General features: G+C 53.1%; 1 protein-coding gene across 4 annotated transcripts; it reads right to left on the bottom strand.

Annotated features, from left to right (window-relative positions):
* LRRC8A (leucine rich repeat containing 8 VRAC subunit A) lies at positions 1-27,259 on the bottom strand. 4 transcript variants are annotated; one of them, XM_072778206.1, is made up of 5 exons: positions 27,113-27,259; positions 23,835-23,941; positions 23,537-23,594; positions 7,162-9,326; positions 1-1,942 (listed from the first exon to the last, which is right to left on the bottom strand). In XM_072778206.1, exons 4-5 carry the CDS (start codon positions 9,316-9,318, stop codon positions 1,667-1,669), a joined length of 2,433 nt encoding a protein of 810 aa, XP_072634307.1. In that variant the 5' UTR covers positions 9,319-9,326; positions 23,537-23,594; positions 23,835-23,941; positions 27,113-27,259; the 3' UTR covers positions 1-1,666. The 4 variants fall into 4 exon arrangements, with proteins under 4 accessions (XP_072634307.1, XP_072634308.1, XP_072634306.1 ...); XM_072778207.1 differs by having other exon boundaries at positions 23,537-23,589; XM_072778205.1 differs by lacking the exon at positions 23,537-23,594.
* Positions 27,260-27,355: the final 96 nt, after the last annotated feature.

The following is a 27,355-nucleotide window of genomic DNA, read 5'->3' as shown; positions in this document are numbered from 1 at the left end:
TACTTTCTGTTATAGATTTATTTGATATTTGAACAGAGTCTACAAGTTCAGACCCTCATGTAACGGATTGCTTCATGGTCATCAAAGGCTAGTGTGCATTATCTGAGGATTACATCCGCGGACATGACGCAGAAAACACAAATGGACAGACAAATGGACATAATCTTTAAGACAAGAGACGCTAAAACGTGCCTTAGTGTCCAAGTGATTGATCTAAGGTGGGGACCCTTCTAACACGGGAGACCCCCGGTGAGTGATCTAAAGTGAGGTGGCTTCTAGCCACCAGGCGCTGAGAGGGCTATGTGTGTGCCAGGCGCCTGGGACAGAAACTGGAACCAAAATCTGGGGAGTCTGCCCTCCCAATGGCGACCTCCCCACCCAAGACCCCGCCTCCAAGTGTCTCTTCTGAAGGACCATGTGGTAACAGGGCTGATGTCAGCAGCTGAGGCTAGTGGTGGCACTGGGCAAACTCATGACACACGAGATGGGAAAGCAGAGGCCGGGCGAGGTAGCTCCTCCTGGCTCCTTAACACTGTGACGAGGAATGGGGAGGATGGAGCACCGTTCATCCGGGAATTAGCCAACCCGAGTCTCCTCCTTTCTTGGCAGCTCCCGAACATTCCCTTTGGCCAACAGCCACAGAAATGAGTGCCTGCCAAGACACATGGAGGAAAAAGAAAACAAGACACCAAAAACAAAACAAATAATAATAATAAAAAAAAAATCCGCCCTCGGAGAGGAGAGGAACAAACAGAACTCCTGGACCAAGGTCACACCAGACTCGGAAGACATCCTGCAACCTGCACCCCGGGGGGAAGGAAATACAGTTCAGTGTCTTGCTGCTCTGCTCAAGGAAAGCTGCCGTCCTGCCCTGAGACCTCAACTCAACTCACTGGCCTTTGCCGTCTTTTTTTTTTTTTAGTTTTTTTTTTTTTAGTTTTTTTCTTTTTAATACCCAAACCATCAATTTTCAAAGCTTTTAAAAAAAAAAAAAAAAAAAAAAAAGTTGTTTTTTTTTGTTTTGTTTTGTTTTTTTACTTAAAAAAAAAAAAAAATCTAAAACTGATGAGACAAGCCCCAGGCCTGGCCTTCCCACCTGGCGGTCTGCCGTCCCATGGGCCACACCGCCAGAGCCCAGCCTGGCACTGCTGGGGCAACTGTCACAGCAGGTTCTCCCTGACCCCTCTGCTCGAGTCTGGGTAGTACTGCCAATGGCATCACCAAAAGAAAAGGGAAACTGCCCACCCTTCCTTAAACATTCCCGATCTGAGCTGAGCTTTCCTGGGAATGTATAAGTTATCTGGAAGGAGGGGATGGGAAGTGGAAGAAAATAAATACCAAGAGCTAAGTAGGCATCCCTGGGCCTCTGGCGTCAGCTCAGCCTCTTGGGCAGAGATGGCCTCCAGTGGGGAGGCCCTGATTGTCCAAATACTGCGCTCAAAGACACAGGTGTCTAATCTCCCCAACAGGCACCCGCCCTGGGGGGCATGAGTCTCAGAAGGACAAAAGGGGCCAGCCCCTCAGGTACTGTCCTGAGGCTGCAGCCCAGCTGACAGCCGGCCCCAGGCTCCTGTCTTGGCTGAGGCCCGGCTGGCCACCCCTGGGCATCTGGGTCCCTGGGCCTGAGGACTCCGAAGCGGGCCGATGCTCAGCTGTCCGCCAGCACTCAGGCCTGCTCCTTGTCGGCCCTCCACAGCCGTTCCTTCACCTCAGGTGGCAACGTATTGAACAGATCCTCCTCAACCACCAGGCCACTGCGCTTGAGCAGTGGGCACTCGCCCAGCTCCACGGGCAGGCACTCCAGCCGGTTGCCCCGCAGCTCAATCTGGGTTAGGTTGGTCAGCTCACCCACCCTCGAGGGCAGGGACTGCAGCACGTTGTTGCCCAGGTGCAGGGCCCGCAGCTTCCGGCACTGGAAGAGTTCCGGGGGCAGCGCCTCAATCTGGAAGAGCAGGAGCAGAGGACCAAAGTGAGGCGGGGAGGCAGCTCAGCCCTGGGGCCTTGGCCACAGTGTCTCCCCCCACCCCTGGCCCCAGGCACTAGCATCTTCTCTGAGGCCACAGTGTCTCCCCCCACCCCTGGCCCCAGGCACTAGCATCTTCTCTGAGGCTTCTTCACCAGCTCCCTGGGCCCATACCGCAGCACCCTCTGGCCTAAAAGCCTGGCTGACTACCATCTGTATGTGAAGTCTCAGCTCCACAGTCACTTCCTCCAGGAAGCCTTCTCTGACCTCTTGGGTTAAACTATGGCACCCATGACCCCAGCAGCACTAATCTCCCCCGTGGTGAGGCTGTTTGATCACCTGTCACTCCAGACCAGGCTGTGAGAAGGCAGGGCTGGAGCAGCCCGGTTCCCTGTTGTCTCCCGACACCTGGTACCCTAAGAAGCCTATCACACTAGCTGGCTACTATCAACTCTGCCCCCTCCTCCACTGTCTCTCCAGGGCTCATTAGGAACCATGCTGTGGGGCCTGTCTGGTTTAAGAACAATTTATAAAAGAGAGTGGCATGCTGAGAAAATCACATGCCCCAGTTGCTGAGCACTGTGGGGATGTGCCAGTAGGGGGTGGGGACCCCAGCTCTGTCACTTCCATGTCCAGGGACTCAGTCTCCTCATCTGTCAAGTCACACCCTAATCATAAGTGCAGGGAGCCCAGTATTGACCATTCCTCTCCTGATTTTGCAAAAGTTCAATGATGGGCAACACCCACATGCAACTTCCTACACAGCAGGCTTGCTCAGAGCACTAATGCTATTAACTTACTTACCCTATGAAACCACCTGCAAATACCCTATAAACACCACTTCTGCTTTAGAGATGGGGTAACTTTTCCCCAGAGGCTCTTAGGAAGCTAACGTGCCCAAAGTCTCACAGCTGGGAAGTGGTGAGCCAAGACTGAACCAGGCTGGGCAGCTCATGCTCTGCTATCTGTCTGCACTGTCAGTGGAGCAAGGAGCAAACAGTGGGGTCCCAGTGGGGACCTGCTGTGTCCCCGGGCACACAGGAAAAGCTCCATGAATGCCACCTTCTTTCCTGCCCTTCTGTGAGGAGTCAGCTAGAAACATGGATTCTTACTGAACCTGTCGGCCAGAACCATCTCCTTCAGATGTGCTGGGCAGGAGGGACCCATGTGACCCCACGTGAGGATGACGGAGAGCCCATTTAATAACCCCCCTGAGGTGGCTCTGTCACTGTCCCCATTGTCCTCTGGAGGCCTACAGAAGTGAAATGCAACATGTCCAAGATTGCACAGGAGAGGATGTAAGTAAGCCTTGCTTCCTCTGATTCAGAGCATGTGCTACACTCCCATCCTGCCAAATACAGTGCTCACTGGCGGTATAACCCTGGGCAAGTCCCCTTCCCTCCCTGAGCCTTGGTTTCCTCCTCTGTAGAATGAAAGGTAGGACTAGAAACACCTCTCGCCTTCAAGGCTGAGGGCCTTCGGGCAGACCTGGACCTTAGGTACCTTGGTGTTTTAAAAAAGACTCCTGACCTGAGCCTCCCCAAATAGCCACTGTTGTGCCCAGCAGTCAAGGGATGGAGCCAAGGTGGCTTCCAGGTGAGCAGGGCTGAAGGTCAGGGACACGACGGTTGAGAGGGCATGACGGGAAGTGGGCTCTGGCTGGACTGAGTGGCCTGAGCCTCCTGGAGAGCCCACTCCCTGCCACAGTGGACTCCTCTATCAACCCAGGCAGCAGTCAGGGCCGCATGAAAGGCCTGGCCCAGTGAGTGGCACAGCTGGGGTTCATGTGCAGAGCTCCCTCCCTAGAACGCCCCCATTTCCAGAGCACCCTCCACCCCAGTGTGAGCTCTCTCCAGGTCCTTTTTTTTTTTTTTTTCTCTCCAGGTCCTACAGAGAAAAGAGAAGGTGTCCCAGTGGCTTGGTGCCCCACCACAGCCACCCGTGTCCTTTGGACTCATCCTCTTCCCAAGGTGTCACTCAACTGCTGAAGGCTTGAGGTCCTTTCCCATCACCTCAATCCTGTTCCCTCCTACCTTCCAGGGACCTCAATGGCTCCCTCATCAGCACTGAAGTAGTCTCAAGTCCACCTAGTCTTTAAAAGAAGAGACAACCCTCCCAAAAGCCTCTGCGACTGCTCCACTGCCCTCCATTCCGCCTAACAAATCATATGGAAAAAGCACTGTCTCTCTTTCACTGTGATCCAGCTTCTGCCCCTGTCCACCCCTGAAACTATCTGGCCAGAGTCACCAACATTCCCTCCTAATCCACTGAACCTGAATCTGCTCTTTCGCCTAACTGTCCCACACACTCCTGCCCTGCCTTGCTCCCACTCCCACCCCAGAGGTGTGACCCAGACTCCTTTCTCCATCCATCTACTCCCTGGGGGTCTCAACAAGGACCCTTCTCCATCCAGGACCCCGAGTGGGGACAGGGAGGACAGCTTGAGCTTCAGGCTCACTCAACACAGTCCCTGGGATGTCCCAGGGGCCCTAGATGCCCAACAAGGGACATATGCTCTCCTCTCTGAAAACCAGTAACTCCTCCTGCATCCTGTTTCAATGACCCATTTTCCTAGGCAGCCAAGTGAGACCTCTCCACTTGTCCCCATCGGATCCAGCCTCAACCCGCAGATTCTCCTGCCAAGGTCTCTCTCCCCAGGGCAGCCTCTCGGTCCCGGCCTCACCCCTCCCATGGCTACATCCAGGTTTTCGGCCAGCTCTTGACCACTCTCTTCTCGCCCCTCAAACCTACCCCCTCACAATGCAGCAAGAGAATCACTCCTAATCCATCTACTCGATCAAAAAGAATTAGCTGAACATTTGTTGTGTGTCGGGCACTGAACGAAAGAGCTAACTAAGATCCACGGCACCAGAAAAGGGGAACAGAGAAGATCCAATGGAAGTGAGGGAGTGGGAATGGGAAGAACTGGACTCCCCTTATAGACCTGGCCTCAGGGGAAAGTCCAAATTCCAGGGGCTGCTCAGCTCATCGCTCCTCCCCCACTGACAGAAAGAAAGCTCTCCCTTTCTAGAGTCTCCCTTTCTTTTTTATCTGGCTAACTCCCCTTGTCCATCCTCAGGGCCAGATAGGATGTCCCCTCCCTCCAGGAGGTCTGCCTGCCCTAAATTTGCATTGAGACCACTCCTGTGTGCGCCCAGGAGCCTTGAGAGGGGCAGCCAGTGGGCCCCGTTTATCCCTATGTCCCTAGCACCTTGCTCTGCCCTACGAGTGTTCAAAAAAATTTGCCAAATCAATGAGAGAATGAATAAATGGATCTGTAGGCAAATGAACGCATCTTCCATGTCCATTCGCCTGAGTTTAAATCTAGGAAAAGAGCAGCAAAGGGCCTGAGCCTGTCACACCTACCCCTCCCTGTCTACCTGCAGCCCAGGGTGGCTGGCAAAGGAGGAGGAGAAGGACTCCAGCTTAAAAGGATGAGCCCACAAGCAGCAGCCCAAATGAACTTTTTCCCTACAAAGGCCTCTGGCATTCCAGGGGCGGAGACAGGATGTGATTAAGCAGTGTGCAAAACAGGGCGTGCAGAGGGTCTCCTTCCTTGGACGGACAGACAGCGTGCCTGTCGCCAGCTCCTTTCCTGAGGGGTGACCTCAGCCGACAGACATGACCTAACAGGTCTCCTTAGGGTGAGGAGCTGGGAGCAGGGGATAGAACTGTGAGCCAGGCTGGATGCCTGCTGGGCCCTCTACCAGGAAGGAGGGTTCAGCAAGCCTCAGGTGCCCACACACAGCCCGCAGGCAGCCAGGACAAAGGAGGCATGTTACAAAGGGTCGTGAGATGCTTAAGTTGGACCCAACTCCAGGGGCAATCTGGCCCCTGCCCAATGCTCTAGGGGAACCCTTAAAGAAGGGGTTAGGGTCTGTCTGGTGCTCCCCAAATGTGGCTTTTCCCCCAAAGAGTCCAATTTTCTTGATCAGTGGCCTATCCCAGGCCCTGGGGGCAGATGTTCCCACATGAAGCAATCTGGGATCTGACCTTCACCCTTATATACTAACAGTCATAATTTGGGGGAGGAAGATAGGATTTTCCACAAACTAATACATGGGGGAGTCTGGTTGGTTTGCAGCAAGAGAGGCTTAGGGAAGAGGGGAGGGGGGCCCAGACCCTCCCAGACCCTTCAACTTGAGTGACATTGAAGAAGGTGTGTCCTTTCCCGGGGCAGGGGCATTTCAAGGACTGCCTGCCTCTGAGTCTGAGGCTGCTGAAGAGAACTCCAATCAGGAGCATCGTGCCCTGTGCAGCGTGGGCTGCTTTGTGCCACCGGCTGCAGTGCAGGCGCAGAGCTGGTGTCTGGGCTCCCACCACCATCTGCCTCACTGTGCCAGTCTCTACCTTAAAAGTAGGAAGCGAGAACAGGTCACCCTTCCTGCAGGTCCCCAGGAGGCATAGGCAGGGGGAGGAGGTCCTTCTAGTGGTTGTGGCTTTGTTTGCACTACAGGGGCCAGACCACAAAGCCACAGGAGCACCCTTCCCTCATCCCCACCCACCTGCCTCTGAGAAGCAGCCTATGGGTGGGGGGCTTCCCTGGCCAGGCAAGGGGCTGGCACATAGGGCTACCAATGATTTGCAAGGCGTCACCTCCCATACTGCTGGCCTGAAACGGTTTGCACAATTTCCTCTCCAGAAAGGCAGGTGGTGACAAGCAGAGGGGGAAGGGTGTAAGCGGGGCCAAGAGCTACAGAGACCACCTGGCTTCACCTCCATGAGTACCAGCCACTCATGGTTTCTGTCCCTGGTAGATCCAGATCCGCCCTTCAGCTCCAGATGTGGTCTAGAACAAACTGTAGGCTAAGTCCTGCCTCCCACAAGCCAGCCCTTGGACCTCTTGCCCCTCCACATCCCTGTCTACAAGGAACCCACCCCAGGTCACCTCAGGGACAGACCCCACCTGACCACATCATCCCTCCCAGATGGATGCAACATCCTGTGGCAAAGACAGGCTCCCCGACCCAGAGACCCAAGACAGCGGGTCTGTGCGGTGCAGCAGTGAGGGGATCTGTATTCTCAAAAAGCTCCTCCCAGGTGGCTCTGGGAGTCATGTGAAGACCCCCAATCCAGGAGGATCAAACCATCCTGGCCACCCTGAGACACCGTGCCTCCTGAGCAAACCTCCCCACCACTCCTCACCATGGGCCTCAGCCAGTCCACCGACAGAGCCAGCCGCGGCATCGGCCACTCACCCGGTTGGCCGTGACAGCCAGGTTCTGGAGGTTCTGCAAGAGGCCGATGTCGGCAGGGAGGAAGGTCAAATTGTTGTGGCTGAGGTCCAGGTAGCGCAGCTTGCGGCAGTAGAAGAGCTGGGTGGGGATCTTCTCGATCTTGTTGCGGTTTAGGTAGAGGCGCTCAAGGTTGGTGAGATTGCCAATCTGGATGGGGATGTAGGCGATGTGGTTGTACCACAGCTTAAGGCAGGTGAGGCGGTGCAGGTGCTGGAAGCTGATGATCTCCTCGATGGTCTTGAGGTTGTTGTCCTTGAGGTCGATCTCCTGCAGGTTATGGAGGCTAAAGATGGAGTGCGGGATCCGCTCCAGGTCGCAGCGTATCAGCTCCAGCTCCGTCAGGTTCACCATCTTCTTGAGGCTATTGAGGACGATGAGCTTGGTGCCCTCATTGTTGATGGACAGTTTCTGCAGGTGCACGCCCACGTCGGTGACCACTTGTGGCAGCTTACTCAGATTGCTCTTGAGCCGCAGCACCTTGAGGCGCTTGAGCTCACGCAGCCCGTCAATGACGATGTAGCGGTTGTTGTCAGCACTCAGGTTGCCCGTCAAGTGCAGCTCCTCTAGCGTCTTCAGGCTGTAGATCCACAGTGGGATCTCCTTGATGTCCGTGAACTTGATGTGCAGGGCCCGCAGGTTCTCGCGCAGGAAGGCCAGGGCAGGTGCCTCAATCTTGGCTGCTGTGTGGTACAGCCACAGCTCCTTGAGGCCTGTGAGCTGCGCAATGCTGGGCGGAATGGTCACGTCTGGGATCAGCTCCAGCTTCAGCACCTCTAGCTCCACCAGATCGAACACGGTGTCAGGGATGCCGCTGAGCATGAACAGGTGCAGCTCCAACTTGTCCTGTGCATTCTTCGTGAGCCGCTGGCGCAGCTTGTCCAGTGTCCACTCATTATTGAGGTTCAGCTGCCGCAGCTTGTTCTCACTCACTTCCGAGAGGAAGACAGCAAAGCGCTTTGAGTAGAGTGGGTCGTACTGGTCGATGAGGTGGAGCATAAAGGCAAAGTCATTCTTGACGTCGGGGATGTCACTATAACTGCTCTCCTCACGGATCGACTCAAATGAGTACTTCTTGAGGGACCGTCGCAACATCCACCACAGTGTGTACATGCAGATGAGCCCATAGAAGATGACCAAGCTAATATAGAAGGATGCCAGGATCTTGAAGAGCGTGGCCAGGGGGTGGGCACAGCGGTAGGTGCGATAGCCCGTCAGGCTCTCGATGTCGACTGTACAGTCCACGTCGAACTTGATGTTGTGCACGTAGTAGACAGTGTAGCAGATGATGAGCATGAACTTAATCACCTTGATGATGGTCTGCCGCATATAGAGGCGGTACACGATGTCCCCCTCCTCCACGTGGGTCCGGAACTTCTTGACCTTCTCAAACAGCGCCTTGGCCTGCTCCCCCTCTTTCTTGTCCAGCACACCTGTCTCTGAGCGGTCCACAATGCCCTGCTCGATCCGTGACTTGGTCCGCTGCAGCATGGGCACAGTGGCCTCCACATCTTCACTGACCGTCGACGACTTCTTGTCCATGGAGCCATTCATCTTGCTGAAGGCCGGCTTGGGGTCGCTCTCTTCCACCACCGTCTCTGACAGGGCCCGCGTAGTCCATGGTGAGTCAAAGCACTTGAGCAGGATAGACACAAAGTGCTCTAGCTTCGAGCTGGTGCGCGGAAACTTGAACCAGAAGTTGCTACAGGCCAGGAAGATGAGCGTGTGCAGGAGCACCAGATAGGGGAAGTACTTGGCAAACCAGTGCAGGCGGTTCTCGTAGCACACAGCATCCACGTAGTTGTATTGGTGCCGGTCGAGATCGTACTTGATGCCTGTGGGGCCTGTGCCAGGGGGCGGTGGGACCGTGGAGTTTGGGTAGGTGGGCTCTGGGCCTGGGGCTGCCCAGCCTCGGAATGAGTCATTGCAGGAATCCTTGGTGACCCACTTACAAGGCAGGCAGATCATCTTGTCCTGGGTGACCTGCAGCGTGCCCCCAAAGACTGCGATCATCAACATCACAATGGAGATATAGTCTGTGAACACGTCCCACCATGGCTTCAGGATCCGGTACGCTGGCTGCGTGTCTGCAAAGTAGCGGAGCTCTGTCACTGGAATCATGGTTCAACCTGCAAAGGACCCACAGGACGGGATTACTGCAGTGTGGCCTGGCTGTCTGGGACCCAGGCGACAATTGGCCCATCGCCCAAAATCCCACCTCAAGTCTAGCTGGGAGTCACAGTGTGACCACTCACAGGGTGGCCGACCAATTAGCTTCTCCCCAGAAACCATGTGGCCACCAGGCAGCGGGGAAACCACCATGAGGGAAGGCAGGCGGCCTCCCCACCTAACAAAGACCAAGCACTATAAAGTCAGGACCGTCAGGACCCACGCCAACAGATTGCTAATGTGGCCTCCCCCTGCATTCCAGCAGGAGCATATGGGAATTCCTGTCCAGACTCCATCCTATTTATGATCGGGCTGACCAGAGGGGCTTGTGGAAAACTCTTCAGTTCACTTGGAACCAGATGCCGTGACGTTGCCCCAGTGACCAGAAGAGGTTCCCTCAAAGTATGGGAACTCCAGATATAGAAGAGGAAACTTGATGTGAACTCACTTTTGTAAAACAAACAGGGACGTTTAAAAAATTCTACAAGGGTACACGTAATTATGTCCCTACAGGATCCTGAGGGGAGACACACACACACACACACACACACACACACACACACAAAAGAGGGGGTGGGGCCAGCAGAGAAAGGACAAGAAAACAAGACCGGTTTCCACCTCATGCTAGATGACATCACATTTATTATTATTTATTGTCTCTGGCTGGGTGCATCTACGTGTATAAGGAACTAAGCTCAGGAAAGTAAAGTCACCTGTCCAATATCACCCTACTACTCAGGGCAGTGCCTGTCCCTCCACCTCCCTACTTGGGTCTTCATTGCTGTGCAGGCTCACTGTCCACCTGACTATGCCAAGAGTACCAAGAGACTACGCCCCAGAGTCCAGCTTTCCTGTCCCCTGGGGTTCCCAGAACTCAGGTCACCACGGGGCCAGCAGACGCCACTATCCACCCTGGGCCACCAGCTCCGGCCCAGAGATCGGCCCTCCTGGTGAGGCTAGGACTCACAGGCCAGGGTGAGTGGCCACCCCACAGGAAGGCCTGGGCCTCTAATGACCGGCTGGCTTCTCATACCACCCACACTCCGGGAAGGGGGCACTCCAGGGAAGGGCCCGCTGAATCATGCAACCAGCCTCCAGCTGAAAGAAACTTGTCTCTCCCTCCCTGGTTCCCCAAATCCACATCTAGGCAGGCACCCAAAGACTGGGGACAGGAAGGGAGGAGGGCCCAAGACGAAGGGCCTGAGGGCGTGCAGCAGCCTGCCCCTGGAGTGTCCCGAAAGAGACTGCCACGGCAGGACGCCAGACGCTGGGGGCGGTGCAGTTTATGAGCAGGCAGGATGTGGCTGCAGCCTCCTAGTTTTGGAGGGAGAGTGGGTGTGCCAACCTAGAGGGGACACCCGGTCTCCTGGTGAGGAGTGGCCTCTGGGCCCCTGCTGTCCGGGGCTTTGCCCGTGTTGTCTCTTGACTTCCAAGGTGGGAACTGTTCACAGCTCCGTTTACAGGTGAGGGAACAGGAGGCTGAGAGAAGGAAACAATCCCGTCCATTCCATTCTGGTATGTCTGGTCCTTATCCTCCCCTGACCCCAAATACCTGGTCTCAAGAGCATCCTGAACTCGCCACCATCCAGGCCTTGGCTCAGCCCTCCAGGGACAATCAAAGTGACCAAAGTGTCCTTGCCTCTGGGGCCTCTTGGTACAGTGTGAGCATGTGGGCCGCAGAGGGCGAGGCAGAGGAGTGCCCAAATCATCGGCCCTACGACAGGGCAAGGGGCAGCTGTGGCTACAGCTTGAAATAGGTGCCACCTTCCTGCTGAGAAGGGCTTCATAGAGGTTTGGGGCGGGGGGCAGAGCTGGGAGTCCAGTGCAGGACCAGCCTCTTGGAGGTGGACTGCCTGGAAGGTGGGGGACACCCTCTAGCTGCACGCCGTGTTTCTGCCTCACCTCTGCCACTGACTCACTGTGGAACTCTAAACGAGTCACCGCCCCTCGTTGACTGGGTTTTGGGAGAAAGCTGGAAAGAAGGTACAGGTACCAAACCTGAGGCCTTAGTCCCGGGGATGCCAGGGAAGGGGCACCCGCCCCATGACCCAACCCCCGAGAAGAAACAGGTGGCTGGGCCAGCCCCCGCTCAAGTAGCTCTTGCTGAGGACTGAGGACGGGGTTGGGGGGAGAAGCAGTGGCACTGAGTCGGCCTCTGCCAGCCCTGACCTCACTGCGGGGCCATAGGCGAGGTCCTCACTGGCTCTCGGCCTCAGGTTCTGCACACACCCCACAGGGTTGCTGGGAAGCATCCATGGTATTTCAGGCTTTTACAGTGCGTAGCACAGAGCGGGGCAGGCAGGCAGTTTGGCACCTCCTTGTCATGCTCCTCTGGGCAGAAGTCTTTGGAACACAGGAGGTGCTCAATAAAAATCAATGGGTCTCAAGAGAGGGCCTGAGAAGGGGACAGGGCAGGCATGGGGCCCAGGGGAGGGCAGGGCCCGGGTGTGGCAGGGAGGGAAGGCAACAGTGAGTTTCAGGTGGATGTGGGCAGGGCTGCACATCCTCACAAGGAGGAAGCTGAGGCAGAAGCTCCCAGCCCTCTCTGCTTGGCCCAACCCAGAGGGCCCTGGGGAAAGGAAACAGACCCCCCAGGTAGGGATCTCCAGTGCAGGGACACGCCCCAGGAGCCAGTGGTGACTCAAGAGCACTAAATACCCGTGGGGGTGGGGTGTGGGCGCAGCTCCCAGTCCCAGACTGGAGACTCAGGGCCAAGTCCAGGATGTACACATTGTTCTAGCACACCCCCCCCCACTTTTTTTTAAAGTAAGCTCTACACCCAACGTGGTGAATTCACAATCTCAAGATCAAGAGTCACATTCTAGCGAGTAAGCCACCCAGGCGCCCCACTTCTTTCTGTCTCTATAAAGTTGACTAGCCTAGGTACTTCATAAAATTGGAATCGTAACAATATTTGTCTTTTTGTGTCTGGCTTATTTTGTTTAATATAATGCCCTCAAAGTTGGTCCACATTTTAGAATGGATGTCAGAATTCCCTTCCTTTTTAAGGCTGAAATAGTCCCCATAACCATTTTACAGATGGGGAAATTGGGGCTCTGAAAGAGATGCCATTTGCCCAACTTCACACTACCTGTAAGTGACAGAGGCCACCTTCACAGCCAGATCCATGGTGGAGCCCAGATAGGCAGTGCCTCCGGGTAGCCACTCGGGTGAAGCAGATCCCACTTGGCAGCAGCCCTAGGACCCACTGGATATATACGGTCAGGAGAGCACCACTGGGAAATGGGGAAGATTCAAGGAAGTGGGGATCTTGTTCCCCAGTTACAGAAAATACCCCTTTCAGGACGTTTCCTGCAGGCGGTATGTTCATCCCCGCCCTGTGCTGAGCCCTCCCTAACCGGTATAGCCTCCTAGCAGAGGTATGCAACAGCTTCTCTCCCACGGCCTGGTTCCCTGTCCCAAAGGGAACAAAGATTCTGTCATGGATGTGACCACATTTTATAAAAGGTAGTCAAGGTACCAAGGGGTATGTGATCCCAGGCCTGTGCCCACCCTGTACATGTCTCCCTTCCCAATGACTGCAGCCCACCCTGAGCAAGTCAGCCAGCAAGGCTTGGCTCTAGAACCACTCATGCCACGAGACACCCCCTTGTCCTGGCCACCCTTGCGTGTAGCCAGCAGGGAGGGAACAGCAAGTTCAGAAGCCCGGACTCCTTTCCGTCATGACACATTGGTTTCCCCGTCCATAGACTAGGGGGTGAGAACAGGTACCCTGCCAAGCTCTCAGGATTATCAGAAATCACAGAAATGAGCCTCCCCAAACTGTCTGTGTATGGCCCCTTGGTCAAGTGGAGAGTAAGCCTCAAGCTCCATGATATGAGCTTAGCGCTGGAGGGACAGCCGGGCCAGTCTGGGCTCTGCCCTGGGTAGTGTAGTCACCCTGGGCAGGCATCTTCATGTCTCTGAGCCTTAGCACTGCCCCATCTGTGGAAGGGGGCTTAAACAGACATGGGCCTGGCCCTCCAGAGCAATCCTGACTTCAACAGTCAGAGGTAATTGAAAAGTACACAGGACAGGAGCACAAGGGAAGGAAATGGAAGAAGGAAAACCCACCTGTCTGGCTCAGGGCTCAGGACTCAAAGATACCCAGGAGAGACATAGGTAGGCAAGGCCTGGCCCACAGTAGGTGGGCAGTAAGCACGTCCTGCCACTAAAACACAACATGGCCTTTTCAATGAAACCAAGTAGCTGTAATGCCACTGTGAAAAAAAAGTGAGATTCAGAAAAATAAATAGAAATTCATTCTGATAAACCCTTGACCAACAGTCCCTGCACCATGGGAAGGGATTCCCTCTTAAGAGTGGAAATAAGAAACAGAATGAATGGAAACTGATTTTTTTTTTTTTACCAGCATGTAATATCTTTGTGATTGAAAAAAATTGTAGAGTTCCAAAGAAACAGAGCCGAAAGAAAGAAACAAAGAGTAAGATAGATCAGCCCTTGAGTATGGGGATCAGGTGTTTTTTGAAGCTCTGAGAGGACAGTTTGGGGAGGGCAATGGGGAGCTAGGTCAGATCAGGTTACATCTCTGCCCCAAGAGGTGGGGAATTTGGAGAGGATCCTGAATAGAGGATAAAGATGAATGAGTTTAACTCAGGAGGTTGAGAGAAGGCAAAAAGGCAATGTGCCTTGCTGTCCTCTGAGCTCTGGTCTGGCTACTTGTTCTTCCAGAACAGAGCTAGACACTGTACCTTCCTAGAAATCAGGAATTAACATCCATCAGTGAGGTGGGAGACCCCTGGCTATACCCAAGAAAAGCTCAGGAGGCAGTGGGCAAGGGGCCATCGAGGAGCCAGGGTACTGGGGAAACTGAGAGTCCCACAGGACAAGGCACTCCAGATTCATGTGGGTCCCTTGTACAGAGCCCATGATACGGAGATGGAGAGAAGATCTGCTGAATCGGGTGGGAACTCAGGAAGAAGGCAGCTGGAGGGAGGATAGCGATTGTCTGGGAATGATTCTAGGACAAGAATCAGTTACAGGAATGTTCATCACAGTGTTATTTATGCCCTAGGAAAATTGGAAACAACTCAGATGCCCATTATTGGTGACTGGTTAAATACTTATTAAATGATCAGATGATAGACTATGAAATGAAAACATGTTACAGCAAGACACCCACTGACTTGATAAGAGGAAAACTGTCTGAAGCATGTTACCTGCAAAAGTAGGTAACAGGGGTGCCTGAGTGGCTCAGTCAGTTGAACAATTGACTCTTGATTTCAGTTCAGGTCATGACCTCAGGGTCGTGAGATCAAGCCCCAAGTCAGCATGGAGTCTGCCTGAAATTCTCTCCCTCTGCCCCTCCCCCTGTTCATGCTCTCTCTCTCACAAGTAAATAAATAAAATCTTAAAAGAAAAAAAAAAGAATAGCTAAAATAATTTGGAAGAACAAGGTGAGAGGAGACTTACTACAAAGCTACAAGAAGTCAGCCAATGTGATGTTGATGTAAGCATAGCTGGATAGAGGAGCAAGCCTAGAGATAGACCGTGAAGTACCTGGAAAGAGACACGACAGTGTTGGCTTTCCAGGTTAGAGGAAAGGAACGGTCATCAACAAATTGAGCTGGCTCTCAGTTATTCATGTGAAAAAAACATAGCCTTGTCTAGTTCCTTATATGAAAATAAACTCCAATGAACTGAAGACCTAAACCAAAACCTGAAAATGTCTAAAGAAAGAGCTAAGAAATCAAGTTAGGACAGGAAAGGATTTCCTATCACAAAGAGTACAAATCCTTACAGGAGACGATTGATATTCTGATCACATTAAGTTAAAATATATGTATCCTCAAAGAACATAATAATAAGCAAGTAAAAAGAATCCACAGGGCTGTTAGAGATATTTGCAATGTGCACAGCTACCAAAGGATTATTATCCAGGACAAATACAGAACTTCTAAAACACAAGAAAGAGACAATCTAATAGAAAAAAATGGCAAAATACATGAATGGGGGGGGGCGCCTGGGTGGCTCAGGTGGTTGAGCATCTGACTCTTGATTTTAGCTCAGGTGATTATATCTCAGGGTCGTGAGATCAAGCCCCAAGTGAGGCCCACTCAGCAGGGAATCTGCTTGAGATTTTCTCCCTCTCTCTCTTTCCTTTTGCCCATCCCCCCGCTCCCTGGCTTGAGATTCTTTCTCTCAAAATTAAATAAATAAATCTAAAAATAAAAAATAAAAAACATGAATAGACAACTCACAAGGAAAAATGCAAGTGGAAATTAGTTAATGTATGAAATTAATTCCTAATCTCATAACTAATCAGGGAATGCAATCAGATGCCATTTCACTCACCTGTGACTGACAAAAATGCTGAATTCCTAGATGAGGTTAGGATGCACACATCCTACAATCCAGCAACTTCTCTCCTAGCTATAGATCTCAGAGAGTCGTTTTACACACACACATTAAGCCGTGAACAAAAATGCTCATTGAAGAGTTAGCCTAACAGCCCCAAATCAGCAGCAACCCATCCATCAACAGGAGAAAAGATAAATCATTATTGTCATACAATGGAATGCTAAAGCAATGAGTTAATGATCTATATCTACATGTACCAATATGAACAGACCTCAAAAAAAACAAGCTACAGAATAACACGTTATGCATTATGTAAGGGTTTCTGTAATATATATATATATATATATATATATATATATATATATATATATACACATACATACATATATATATATCCAAGTGTAATAAAGTTATAAAAAACCTGGATGGCTGGAGAGCCCCAAAATCAAGACACTAATTACATCCAGAAAGGGAAGAGAAAGGGATTGGGAAAGAGGCTTCACTTGTGTCTGAAATATTTTGATAGAGAATATATCTGAAGCAACTGTTATAAAATTACGGTCTGACAAAGCTGAATCCTGAATACAAAGATATTTGTTCTGGTTTTATACTTTTCTGTGTGCTTAAACTATTTCATACAAATTTACCAAAATAGTCATCCGTTTCTACCTGTCCTGGTGGGTCGTCTCTCTGGTCCTCACACCTGCCAGGCTCAGCTGGAGGCTACCACTGCCAGAGTAGCAAATTCAGCCTGTTCTTCCAACTGGCCTGCTCCTGACCGGTGCAGCGGCACCTGTGGTCTCTGAGGATCCTGCAGATAGCAGTACCAGCCCTGCCTGGTGCTGCCCTGCCCCCAGGGCACTGCCAAAGTAGGTAGAAGGCAGCCAGACAGACCCTTTCCCCATCATGGTACACACAGGTGGGGAGAAGGGGGTCCAGGTTCCCGTGGCAAGACAGGAGTATCCCTGCCCCTGGGATGGGGGGTATCAGAGAAGCAACCTGGAGAGCCCCTACTTTCCCCCAGTGGCAGGCAGATCTCAGGGAGTGCAAAGTGCAAGAGTTCTGAAGCTGCGAAGACACAGGTTCAAAGCCAGCTCTTGCCTGAAGTCATTCCACAAGCCCAGGCAAAGTATTAGCCCGAGCCTCTGCTTTTACCACTTTAAAATAAGAATAGTGCTCCCTACTTTATATATCTGTATACAGGGACCCAAAGGTATCCAAGAGATTAAAAAGAAGAAGAAGAAGAAGAAGAAGAAGAAGAAGCAGCAGCAGCAGTAACAGCTGTCTAGTAGGGAAATATACGCTCCATGAAAGAAGCCAGTCACAAAAGGACAAATGCTGCAGGGAATCCATTCATATGAGGCAAATAGTCAAATTCATAAACACAGAAAGTAGAATGGTGGGGGAGGGGAGGGTGCAGACCTAGTGCTTAGCTGGTGTTTAACAGGTACAGAGTTTCAGTTTTGCAAGACGAAAACAAATCTGGAGATCAGGGGTGATGGTGGTGGTTGCACATCGATGCAATGGTATTAATGCCACTGAAGCACACACTTACATATGGTTAAGAGGTAATTTTCAAGATATGTATTTTACTGCAATTTAACAAGATTAGGGATTCCTCTTTTTAAAAAAATTGTATAGTAACTTATTACTGTACGCATAGAAAAATCGGGAAAGCTATACATAGACCTATATGCAGTTAAGTCTGAGGGCGGATAAGATTGTAGAGGATTGTCTATACTACATACTCTTCTATTATTTAAATTTGGTACTTTTGTGAGTAGGAAAAATACCTGGGGAGAAAACTAAAAGAGCTTCCTCACTGTGTGGTTTCTGAGTATTGTAAAAGTTTACGAGAAGTACATGCCATCTTCTGCTAGACAGTTGGCCCACCCTGCCTGCCCCACCCTGGTGACAGCTACTCCACAGGGCGCTGCCCTCCTTGTAGGGGAAGCTCAGACCTTGGGGATGCATGACTTCTCCTGAGCCTCAGTCTCATCAACTGCAAAATGGGAATATTGCCATACTTACCTCAGAGGCTTACTGTGACTTTTTTTTTTTAAAGGTTTTATTTATTTATTCATGAGAGAGAGAGAGAGAGAGAGAGGCAGAGACACAGGCAGAAGGAGAGGCAGGCTCCATGCAGGGAGCCCGACGTAGGACTTGATCCCGGAACTCCAGAATCACACCCTGGGCTGAAGGCAGGCACTAAACTGCTGAGCCACCCAGGGATTTCCCCCTTACTGTGACTACTTAAGTGACATAAGGTGTGTAATCCAGAGGAAGGTGCACTATACTTACTACAACCCACCGCCATCCCAGAAAACCCTACTAGAGCTCAGTGGGGGAAGACACCCAGGTGAGGACAGAGCCACACAGGGACAGGTATCTCCATGCACAGACCGGACCACCCTTGGCCCTCCAGGGCCTGACCGGTCTCACAGATCACACTCAAGCCTTGGACTTCTGGATCCCCTGCCAGGCTCAGGACCCCAGGAAAGGACAGAGGCAGAGAGGTGGTGATATGCTCTCAAAATCACCCCTTAGGTATCCATTGACATTGTTTATTTCTCCTTGATGCTTCTTACAGATGGGGAGGGGAGTCTAAAGAAATGACATGCTGCCCACTCCGTCCCCGAGGGGGACCACCCAAGCATGCTCCAGCCCTCACATCGGCCTGCAGAGCTTTGGCTTTCACACCCGAGCCACCATGGCAGGCAGGCTGGGCTTCGGCAGGCAGGCTGGGCTTCGGCAGGCAGGCTGGGCTTCAGCAGGCAGGCTGGGCTTCGGGTAAACAGGGAATAGAGAGCCTTTTGTTAAAGCCCAAACAGAGATGCTGGGCAAGCTTCCCAGGCAAGAGGGGAAGCAGGAGGCTGGCGCCCCTCCTTGTACCACACTTAGGAAGGCTGTCTGTCCCTCCACTGCTCTCCCAGGGTGGGGGGAAGGGCGACTCCCGAGAAGCCTGAGGAGGACCGTGGGTCAGTGGCCCTGTGCCAGAAGGGCTCTGGGCCTGCGAATCTGTTCCTCAGTCAGCACCCCTGGGCCTCCTCTGGTCCCAGGGCTGGGAGTGGGAGGAAAGGTCTCACCTCATCATCTGGTGTATAGAGCTCCCACCCACTCAAGAACAGGGCATTGCCCTCTAGGCCCCCACACACACTGGGATGAGTCAGCAGCGGGCTGGGGGCATTGCCTGGCACTCACCCCACAGAGAAAGGCACACCCGCACTTCCTGGGAAAGGAAGAGGGGACACGGTCAGGGCAGAATGGGGAAGGGACAAGTTTCACTTCCAAACTGCTCTCACATTTGGGCTGGGCTTCCCAAACAGGTCCATCCTCATGTAATCTCGCAAGGCTGAAGGCTGTGGCCTGCGTTAGAGGGTGAGGGGTGACAAGTGAGGAACACCTATCTGGGGCTCCCAAGACACACACGCATGGAGCAGCAGGCCAGACTGGAGGCCCAAGCTGCCCCCTGGCCCCACTAGGCTGGCCTTGGAGCTCCCAGCTACTGACATGGACGACATGCCAACCCCACATCCAGCACTTCCTATGCCTCAGCTCCCCATCCCCAAGGACAGCAGTAAGGTGGCTCCCTACTTCACCAGTGGGTGACCTTGGGAAAGTCACTTTAGGTCCCAAGGCCTCTGGTTTCCTCTTCTGTAAAATGGTTCATGAGTCGTAGTGAGGACTGAATGATGTGGTCCATTGAAAGCTTTTGGCCCAGGGCCCGCCACATATTAAGACTGCAATGTTAGCTGCTGTCATTGTTATGGTAGGTTTCATCAGTCCCTTTATGGGAGAGAGCTTAAGTGACCTGCCCACGGCCACAGAATGTGGAGAAGAAGGGCAGATCACCACAAGGCTGATTTTCCATTGTGCCAATCTGCCTCACAGGCAAGCAGGTCTCCTGAGCCTACCTGAGCACCCAGAACCCTGGAAATGCTTCCTAGGACAAGACCAACCCCCTTCTCCTGAGGGGCACATGGAGTCAAGGCCTCCCTGGGGAACCATAACAGAACATACTCAGATGCCTCTGGTATCCTGGGCATAGCTTTAAGGAAACTCAAGAAGGGAGCCCCCCTCTGTCGGGTCTCAGCCCAGAAGCCAGGTGCCATATGTAGGCCTATGGGGACAGAGGGGCCTTGACCTGTCGGGAGCACTGGCACTGCCTGTCTGGACAGGATGGGGGCAGGAGCAGCCACAGGAGGTCGCAGACACATCTGCTGAGACCCCTGGCGGACCGGGGCCGAGGCCAAGGTGAGCTGCCTAAGGCCCGGCTCTGGGGCTGGAGGGGGCTGCTTCCAGAGATCGAGATGCAGGCTGCCAGGTAAGAGGCCAGATCCCTGTGTGCCCAGCCCCCAGTCAGCACAGCTGTCAACACCCGACTCTGTCAGAGGGCACAGGGCTGGCAGTGGCACCTCCGAGGGCGTCCAGGTGGCATGTGAGAGCCGTGGAATTTTACAGCTACTTTTACTCCAGGGGAACATCACCTTGGGCAAAGGCTATCCTACAGCAGTCCATTTAATTTTGAGGTTTTAGGCTCTCGAGAGATGGTTAAACATAGAACTTGCTACGAGATGCAGGAGCAATGCAATGGGAAAGATAGCAAGGAAGTTTGTGGCTGGGAGTAAAAGCTGTTCTAGAAACCTCAGTCCCACACATCCTTGAGGGGGGGTGTGCTAACCCCACCCCTACCCCACCACACATCACTAGGACCCCTGGTCCTGAGGGGAGCTCGGCCCTGCCTCTACAACAAGGACATTAGAGGGACTCCCTGGCTACTGGCTAGACGTGGGGAGCAGGGCTGCGAGCGTCACTCTGTTCAGCGTCTCCTGGCACGGTCTGCAGACCACCAGCCTCATGACAGCCTGGGAGCATCCTCAAAATCCTGTCCCCTGGCTCTATCCCCAGCTGGGACTCAGCAGGTGTGTGGTGGTGGGTTCTGGGGAACAGCGCCATGAGCCAGCCCCTGGGCAGCTCTGAAATACCTCCGAAACTGAGAACCCAGAGAAAAAGAAAAACGGAAGATGGGGTAGCCAAAAACATTCCGGTTTAAGGCCTGGCTTCACCACCTGAAGCAAAAGCCCTCGTCCCTCCGAGCCTTGGCCTTGAGCCTGTAAAACGGTGGAACCACCTCACAGAGGAGAGCTGCCATTGTGTACATGGTGACTCGGCACACCATCCGGTGCTTGGACTGTGACCACTGAGGACGACTGTGGGACAAGGCCCTGCTGCTAGGAGGAGGGAGGAGGTGGAGAGGCCAATTCCTGGGGCCAGAAGCATCTGGAGCGAGAAGAGAAAGAGACTGTAGGAAAGAATAGGAGGAAGAAACACAGGTGAGGAAGATGGTCAGGCCAGTGAGCCCGAGAAGACCACCAAGTCAGAGAAGACCACCAAGTAAGGGACACCTCATTCCCAGCTCGACCCTGCCAGACCACAAAACCAGGCTGCCAGGCCTGAAATCCCTCCTGCCCCAACAGAGCATCTTTTTTTTTTTTTTTTTTTTTTTTTTTAAGATTTTATTTATTTATTCATGAGAGACACAGAGAGAAAGAGAGGCAGAGACACAGGCAGAGGGAGAAGCAGGCTCCATGCAGGGAGCCCGATGCAGGACTCGATCCCAGGTCTCCAGTATCAGGCCCTGGGCTGAAGGCAGCGCTAAACCACTGAGCCACCCAGGCTGCCCCCAACAGAGCATCTTTGAACCCAGGTCACAGGGAAGCCTTCTCCTCACCTGCCCACCCTTGGGGTTAAAACCTAAAAGGAGGGGGGCCTGGCTGGTTCTGTCAGTTAAGTGTCTGCCTTTGGCTCAGGTCATAATCTTGGTGTCCTGGGATAGAGTCCTGTGGGGAGTCTGCTTCTTCCCTCTCCCTCTTCCCCTGCTTCTTCTCAAGCTCTTGCTCTTACTCAGTCTCTCTCAAATGAATAAAATTAAAAATATTAAAAAAAAAAACCCACAAAACTTGAAAGGAGAGGGGCACCCATCTGGCTCAGTCTGTGGAGCATGTGACTCCTGATTTTGGGATTGTGAGTTCGAGCCCCACATTGGGTGTAGAGATGACTTAAAAATAAAATCATAAAAAAAAAAAAAAAAAAAAAAAATCCAAAACCTGAAAGGAGCATTCCAAAGGGACCAAGACATCCCCCAGGAATCGCCAGGGAAAATGAGTCAGGGCCACACACAGGCAACATGGCAACTCATGCGTGTCCCTCCCAACCCCCAACCTGGCCCCTGCACTAGGCAGTCAGCAGAGGCTGAAACCTCTCAGGCCAGCCCATGCCATTCCCTCCAAGCTGTCCCTGGTACGGAGGAGGAATTCTGATCTCAGATAAGTAGGACCCTGCTGCTTCCTGCTCATCCCCGGCCAGAGAGACCTCAGCTCAGGCCGTGCCTCCCCTCTCCTCTCCCGGAGGTTGAGTTCCTCAAAACCAATAGGAAACTCCAGCAGGGCAGGGCTAGGGTTGGCTGACCTTGTCCCAATAAACAGGAGAGTCAACAAAAATCACACACCAGGCATTTCCTACCCTCCCTGGGCTGCTGTAAATGCCCTCACAAACAGATCCAAACCCCGGGATGGTGAGGAGGGGAGCACCAGGGTTATGCTGATGGGACTCATACACACAGCACATACCCTGTTGCCAGGAAAGAGGTCCTGTGGGAGCCAGGAAATGAAACAAAACAGGAGCAAACTGTGAACCAGCAGCCCTCACAAAACATGACAGGGAAAAAATAAGCAAACAGTAATAATACAGTGGAATAATACACTCCTCCTCATTCATATCTCTGGAGATGGGGATCATGGGAGACTTTCGCATTCCATGATATCAGTTATAAAAACATGGCAAACATACAACTATGTTGGTAATTACAAAAAATTAAAAAAAAAAAAAAACTATTTCTTTTAAAATCTAGGCTGGGGAGGGCCAGGTCTTCTTTAACCAAAGGCTGAGGAGGTGACAGGTGGATATAGGGAGGCCTTGGGCACAGAACAAAGGACCTTGGCCTGGGATTCCAGGATCTGAGTCTAGTCCCACATCCCTCCTTCCTTCCTGAACTCTTGGGCAAGCTGCTTCCTCTCTCTGAACCTGTTTCCACATCTGTAAACTAAGGACAAAGGCCAGTGCCTGAGCCTCCTCAAGTGGTGAGAGGAAACCATTGATAAGGGTGTTCTTTTTTTTTTAAAGATTTTATTTATTTATTCATAGAGACAGAGAGAGAGAGAGAGGCAGAGACACAGGCAGAGGAAGTAGCAGGCATCATACAGAGAGCCTGACGTGGGACTCAATCCAGGGTCTCCAGGATCACACCCTGGGCTGCAGGTGGTGCTAAACCTCTGCGCCACCGGGGCTGCCCAAGGGTGTTCTTATAAATTCTAAAGTAGTCCATCCAATACCGCTAAGGTTATGGAACACATCCTAGGACATACTCTGTTAAGTGGCTTCCCTTAATCAACATATTTAATCTTCAAAATACCCTAAAGGGAAGTAGGGTGCTAAAATTATTGCCTTTTTACAGCTAAGGAAACTGAGACTCAGAGAGGTACGGTGACTGGCCCACAGTTCCTCACTGAACACAAGACGGCTAGGAGTCAAATCCGGGTCTAAGAAGTCTAGGTCCTATCCAGTGCACTTGCCTGCTTTGGGAACCAGTTTCCAAAATGTAGGCCAAGGAACCCCGGTTCCCAAAGGTGTCCACATGACCAAGTAAGTATGGGGACACACGTCCTGCTGGTTCCCTCTCCAAGACTCATCATGCTCACTTCAATGCTAAGAGTCATGCAGCAAGGACAAGTTGTTTTCCAGAGTTATCTAGCTACTGCGACCACAGAAACTAGTGTTCTAGGGAACATACCTTGGGAAATGTGGTCACAAGACAGTCTGGCTAACAACCCGGCCTGACAAGATCTGTGCTGAAAGAGAAAAAATAGAGGTTCACAATGAAATTTAACATTGGCATGTAAAGCCCAGCGGCCACTGAGTCAGGAGAAGGAAGAAGTGTTCTGTCTCCTGCCACCTCTGCCCTAGATGCCCTGGACCTACAGTAAGAAAAGCAAAGGATTGCAGAGATGGAGATCCTGCCCTTTGCCCCCTATGCTGGTGAAGGCACCTGACTGGAGGCTGGCCTGGAGGGAGAGGGGCCCAGTCCTTACCCCGTGGACGGCTCTGCTATCTGCGTGTTGCCTGTCGGTGCTGAGGCTGGCCGACGTCTGTCTGGGCAGGGTCTTGGCATTCCTCTCGCTCCATGGAACCTGCCTCCCTATGAGGAAGCAAGAGCTACTGTCAGCAGGGATGTGTGACTGTCAGAATTACCTGCTGTGCTGCCAACATTTTCTGAGTGCTTGCTCGGTGCCAGGCCCTAGGCTGGGCCCTCAGGGTGACAAGAAAGAACCAGACAGGCTATTGGGAGATGCCAAGTCTACAATTACCACTGGCTGCTGGGAGCCCAGAGCTCTGCTGGGGGTACCCAGAAGCTAAGGGAATATGGACAAAGCATTAGACCCAGACCAGTGGGGTCAGAGAAGGCTCCCTGGGAATGATGTTGCCTGAGTTGACTCCTGGGGAAGGTCAGAAGCTGGAGGAAGAGCATTCCAGGCAGAAGGAACAGCACAAGTTTGCCTGGGAGAGAACATGATGTCTAGACGATGCTGAGTGGCTCAGTCTGGCTAGATCTCTGACCAGAGGTGGGAGGTGGCAGGACAGGAGCTATAGCGGCGCAAGCCAGGTCCAGGCAAAGACACAGCCTCAGCCCAGACACACGAGTTTACCTCAAATACAAAATCCAACCAGCATCTGGTAGTCGGAGAGCATTTAGTGAGCATCTACTACATGTCAGGCACTCTGCTGAGAACCAGTCACAAGGCTGAAAAGGACAAGTCAGCAGGGTGGGGAAAGAAGTGCGAGAAGACTACAGTAAGGCTGGGGGGGGGGGGGGGCGGAATATCTAATCCACTAGGAGTCAGGATTGTGGCTCAGCCATCAGGAAGGCCAAAGGATAAGCAGGAGTTAAGAGGAAGGAGGGAGTGCAGGGCAGACCAAGAGACCCGAATGGCTCTAGGAGGGACCGTGGAGCCTTTTAACCACGTATGCTGGGGAGCATTTAACACACTTACTCAGTGCTAGGCACTGTGCTGAGAGGAAAGAACAAGACAGTTCCCAGCCTGGAGGAGAGATAGGTCAATAACCCAGGAAACCCACACAGGGTGACAGCACCTAGCAATAAAGCACCTAGAGCTATAAAGGCACAGACATCTCTAAGACAGACTTTACCCCTACCCTGCGCTCCTCAAGGACAGGGCAGCCCAGCCACTTGCCCATGGCACAGCCTGAACCAGAACTCAGGCCTCAGGACTCCCTGTCACTGATTCTACTAGTCCTCCCTCTTTCAGGAAATACACACTCACCACCCCCAACAGAGCTAATGCCTCCTTCCTCCCTAATATTGCTATTATTATGCTGGCCACTGTATCCACGTTGTCCTGCCTGCATCTCCTCCCAGACTGCAGCTCAAAGGAGGCCAGGGACTGTTCTCCAGCATCATTCCTGGTCCAGGCCAGGCACATCCTAAAGAATGGCTAAATGGATGATTGGGCGAATGAATGTTTGAATGATCAAGGGATGGAGAGATGGTGTGCTGGGCTCTAGGGCTCCATATCCAGCCCACTGACTCTTCATAAGGTCTTAGGCCATTAACCTGTGCCTCAGTGTCCCCATGTGAAAACCTAGAATCACCTTCACTCTCAGGAGAGGGGGTCAGGAACCAGGCTCATATCTTCCCTCCAGCTCCTACAAGTGAGGTCTAGGCCAAGCCAGGCAGCAACCCAAGGCCCAGCCACTTCCCCAAGTTCTGACCCAATGGGGCAATCCTCAGGAGCCCACCCTGTCCAGAAAGGCCACTCAAAGTTTGTAGAGGAAACTGCTTCCTAGTGGGTGTGCCCAAGGCATGGAGTACAAAAGCATATCACTGAGTTGAGGCTGGGGCGTCACAAAGATTTCTTGGGCCCCTGCTCTGTATCCTGGAAGGCAGAGGGGCATTATTAGACCAGACCCCAAAGCACCTCTAAGACAGGAAGGCAGAGGCCGGTCATTCACACCCCAGCATCTCTCCAGTCTGCCAGCACATCATCTGTCCTTGCCTCCCCCCGTAAACCAGAGGAAGACCTGACCTTCATGAAAGCAATGCCAGTGTGGCTGAGACCATGGGCACTGCCCAGTCCCTCTGAACAAACTCCCACTCTCCCATCCCCTCCACAGGAAATATCACCAACAGCAGACCTCCTCCCCTTCCTCCTCCTGCCTCCAGTCAGCCTGCTGGTCTGCCTGCCCAGAGGGGTTAAAGAAACTCCTAATGGAAAAAGTAGGTGAGTCCCAGGGGAGCTTTTCAGCTCCACCAAATCCCTCCTCCAGGATTTAGGCCCAAATTCCCTTTCCCTCACCAAGCTCTCTCCCTCCTCATCCTCACACCTCATCCTCAAAAGGCTTCCTGGGACAGAGCTGGGGAAGAAGCATCAGGGGAGTGTGGTCAGCCCCACCCTTCCAGGCAAGTGCTGATCAGAAGGGTGTCGGACACCCCCCAACCATCTCTCCTCCTTCCCAAAAAAGGCAGTCGGTAGTTGCATCAGCTGAACACCAGCCCAATCTTGGTTCACTTCAGCCCCGACCGACGGAGAGGAAGAAGCAGTTAACAAAAGCAGCAGAATCATCGTGAACCCAAACCACCTTGGCTATGCTCCTTCAGCCTGGGAGCCAACTTTGCAGGATCTCCAGCCCGGACCCCATCAGATCTGGCTCTCCGGCCCATATGGATGCACAGCACATGGGCAGGGCCTGGGGCCTCAGACCCCGAGCAGATCTTCCCGGGAACCCCTGTCCAAACCGGCCCCAAGATCTTAGCCAGGGATCCTGCCCCCAAATCAGGGCCCTGTTCCAGCGGACCAAGAGGAGGGAGGGGTCCAAGGGAAGAGGAGGGGGCCAGGAGCCCAGGAGAAGAGAACAGGGGAAACCTCTGAAAACGAAAGGGAAGAAAAAAAAAAAGCTGCCAAGGAGAGCCCAGAGGTGGAACCTCTAGGAAGTGGGGAGAGTGTGCGTATAGGAGTCAGGATCTGGGGGAACTCGGGGGATGACAGGGGGGCCAGGGGGAGCCCAGGCGGAAACTCCCGGTGTGTAGAGCGCAGGGAGGCACTGGGGTGCCTGGGAGGGGGCTCGCGCGCCGCGGCACCGCGGAGAGGGTGGGGCCCGGGAGACCTGGAGTACGGGGGAGCCTGGAGGTAGGCCAAACTGGGCTGCCGCGGGAGGCCCCCCGGGAGCCAGCCGCTGCTAGGAAAGCCCGAGCTGCCCGGGGCGCCCGGGGCCGAGCAGCTGGCCGGGGGCGTGTAAGAGTGGGTTTCGAGAAGTGACAGCTCGTGCCCCTTTCCCCGCCCCACCCACTCACCTGGTCCCGCCGGGTCCGGCCGCCCAGCAGGCAGCCCCGCGCCCCCGCCGCTCCGTCTCGCCGCCGGCCGCTGCGCCCCTCCGGCGCCTCCTTTTGTTTGTCCCTCACTGCACCACTCATCCTCCTCCGCCCCGGAAGTGACGTCACCACCGGCGCGAGCGCGGCGGCTGGGGAGTCGCCATCTTTTTGGTGGGAACACTCTTTGCGTCTTCACACCCTCGGCTTCCAGGTGGCGCCATGTTG

This window comes from Canis lupus, chromosome 16 (assembly GCF_048164855.1).
Source record: "Canis lupus baileyi chromosome 16, mCanLup2.hap1, whole genome shotgun sequence".
Taxonomy (NCBI): Eukaryota; Metazoa; Chordata; class Mammalia; order Carnivora; family Canidae; genus Canis; species Canis lupus.
Note: the sequence above shows the minus strand (reverse complement) of the source record. Positions and strands in the feature narration are given on the sequence as shown.

What these genes read in the sequence shown, in the direction of transcription:
- LRRC8A (XM_072778206.1), bottom strand. Translation starts at nt 9,318, where the DNA reads ATGATTCCAGTGACAGAGCTCCGCTACTTTGCAGACACGCAGCCAGCG. An exon ending in TGGCTGTCACGGCCAACCGG is followed by an intron (nt 1,943 to 7,161) that starts GTGAGTGGCCGA and finishes CTGCTCTTCCAG; the next exon opens with ATTGAGGCGCTGCCCCCGGA.